At 32.6% G+C, this 2,548-nt stretch overlaps 1 protein-coding gene across 1 annotated transcript; it reads left to right on the forward strand.

Annotated features, from left to right (window-relative positions):
• The first annotated feature begins 1,395 nt into the window (after positions 1-1,395).
• On the forward strand, positions 1,396-2,337 carry LOC100772362 (olfactory receptor 8K3). The gene has a single exon (XM_027421186.1). It carries the CDS (start codon positions 1,396-1,398, stop codon positions 2,335-2,337), a length of 942 nt encoding a protein of 313 aa, XP_027276987.1.
• The last annotated feature ends 211 nt before the right edge of the window (positions 2,338-2,548 follow it).

A 2,548-nucleotide genomic window follows, 5' to 3' on the forward strand; every position in this document is an offset into this window, starting at 1 on the left:
AACCATTTTCCAAAAGAAAATGGGGGGGTGCAAATTTATTTGTTGAAAATACGTCTTTCAAATATTATGACTAAATTCACAGTAATGGTACAGGCAATCTAGAAAGTAGACAAAAGATCACAAGTTCCTGTGTACCCTGGTTTATACAGTGATACTCTGCTTGTAAATCTTCTTAAAAGCACAAAAGTAGATATAGTTGCTCACAGATAAAGTGCTTGGCAATTATATGCAAATTCCTAGATTTGAACCTCAGTTTATAAAAAACAGAAATGTGAATAATATTTGAGAATGATTTCATGATACCACTTCAATACTGAAATACCAAATCATTCTTCCAAAGAATGCTGCAAAGTCATCTTTGGAATATGTGGCAGAGTTGTATGAAAAATTAATTGTGTAAAGCAATTCTTATCTTTATTAAGTACAAGCACCAGTTCTGTGTTCATCTATCAGTGCTTTCTTTCTCCATATGAAGAAAATATTGTAGGCAAGTATGCTGATTTTTATTCATCTTTCCAGTGTTTACCAAGACACCTTCAAGTGCATCAACTGCTACAACTAGTTTAGAAGGCTATACTATAAAGAGGAATTTTATGTTTTATAAATATAAATATTTATAAAATATCCAAGTGGCAAGAGTGCTAGAAACCTACCTTGCATACTCTATAGCAGCAAGGTGTATTTCTACTGAAAACACATTGCTTCAGGCACTTGTATATATTTTTTTGTACCTTGTCATTAGAAAATTTAAAAGAATGGACATGTGTATTAATTGAAATGGAAACATATGAAAAACAACAGAGCAATGAAAATACATTAGACATTTATGTAACAGTTGAAGTCTTAATATTTATGTAATCATAATTTTGCTTTAATTTTTTACTTATATTCTCATATCTGCATTTATCTTCTTTCACCATCTATATATGTGTGCATTTTGTATGTATGCTTGTATGTGTATCTATATATCTATTATCTACCAATCTATCTATCTTTATCACTTATTAAGTATATAACAATAGCAGTTTAAAATATATATGAATTATTGGTATGGTTATTGATTGGAACTGAATAATAACTATGTGTGGTTTTTACCAGACAAATTGGCTGCAAGCCATTAGAGGACAGTGGCAATTTGTGTTTACTTTGAGATTGTCTAACAATTTCTTGAAGTAGTAAAACATTTTTCATTAAAATTACAATGAAAGAGAGATACAAATTAACATGGCTCTTTATCTTCATATTCCTGTGAGTAAATGCATTTTTTAAATATTAAATTGGAATGTTGTTTCTTACTTATAGTCGTGCACATTATATGTTCATGAGGTGATAAATTCTGTAAGAAAATTAATATTGTATTCCTTCTATTAATAACAGATTTTACAATAAAGAAGAATGAAGAAACACAACCTCACAGTGATGACTGAATTCATCCTAATGGGCATCACTGACAACCCTGAACTTCAGGCCCCATTGTTTGGGTTATTCCTCATTGTCTACTTGATCTCAGTGATTGGCAACTTGGGGATCATAGTCCTCACCAATGTAGATGCCAAACTCCAGACACCAATGTACTTCTTCCTTAAACATTTGGCTTTTACTGATTTTATTTATTCAACAACTGTGGGACCAAAAATGTTGGTAAACTTTGTTGTAGATCAAAATACAATCTCTTATTATCTTTGTGCTACACAGCTAGCTTTCTTTCTTCTGTTTATTGGTAGTGAGCTTTTTATTTTGTCGGCAATGTCATATGACCGTTATGTGGCCATATGTAAGCCTCTGCTCTACACTGTAATCATGTCACAGAAAGTATGTTGGATCCTAGTCATAGTTACCTACCTTTACTGTACATTTATGTCCCTTGTAGTGACCATAAATATTTTCTCTTTATCCTTCTGTGGCTCCAATGTCATTAATCACTTCTTCTGTGATTGTATCCCATTAATGTCTTTGCTTTGCTCAAATACACAAGATGTTGAACTTACAGTTATGATATTTGCAGCTTTTGATTTGATTTCTTCCCTTGTGGTGGTTCTTATGTCCTACCTGCTCATTCTCATAGCCATTCTCAGGATGAACTCTGCTGAGGGCAGACGCAAAGCTTTCTCTACCTGTGGGTCCCACCTAACAGTGGTCACAGTGTTCTATGGTACATTGATATTTATGTATGTACAACCTGAATCCAGTCATTCCATTGATACTGATAAAATATCATCCATATTTTATACTTTAATTATCCCCTTGTTGAATCCTCTGATCTATAGTCTGAGGAACAAAGATGTTAAAGATGCCCTACAAAGAACATGGCAAAGAATATGCAGAATATTTTCTTAAAGATTGCTTGTAAAATCAATCATTTAAAAAAGTTTGAATATGGACCCATTCTGCTTTCCTCCAGAATGTACAAACACCAGTGTACATGAATTTAACTTCATGAATGCTGGTACTAATCAAATTCTCATGTATCATACTTGCACTAGTGGAGAATGGTCTTCTTCAGGAGATACTGTATTCTGAACATAACAGCAAGCATATTGCAAAATAC

Source organism: Cricetulus griseus, chromosome 6 (genome assembly GCF_003668045.3).
Source record: "Cricetulus griseus strain 17A/GY chromosome 6, alternate assembly CriGri-PICRH-1.0, whole genome shotgun sequence".
Lineage (NCBI taxonomy): Eukaryota > Metazoa > Chordata > Mammalia > Rodentia > Cricetidae > Cricetulus > Cricetulus griseus.

What these genes read in the sequence shown, in the direction of transcription:
- LOC100772362 (XM_027421186.1), top strand. Translation starts at nt 1,396, where the DNA reads ATGAAGAAACACAACCTCACAGTGATGACTGAATTCATCCTAATGGGC.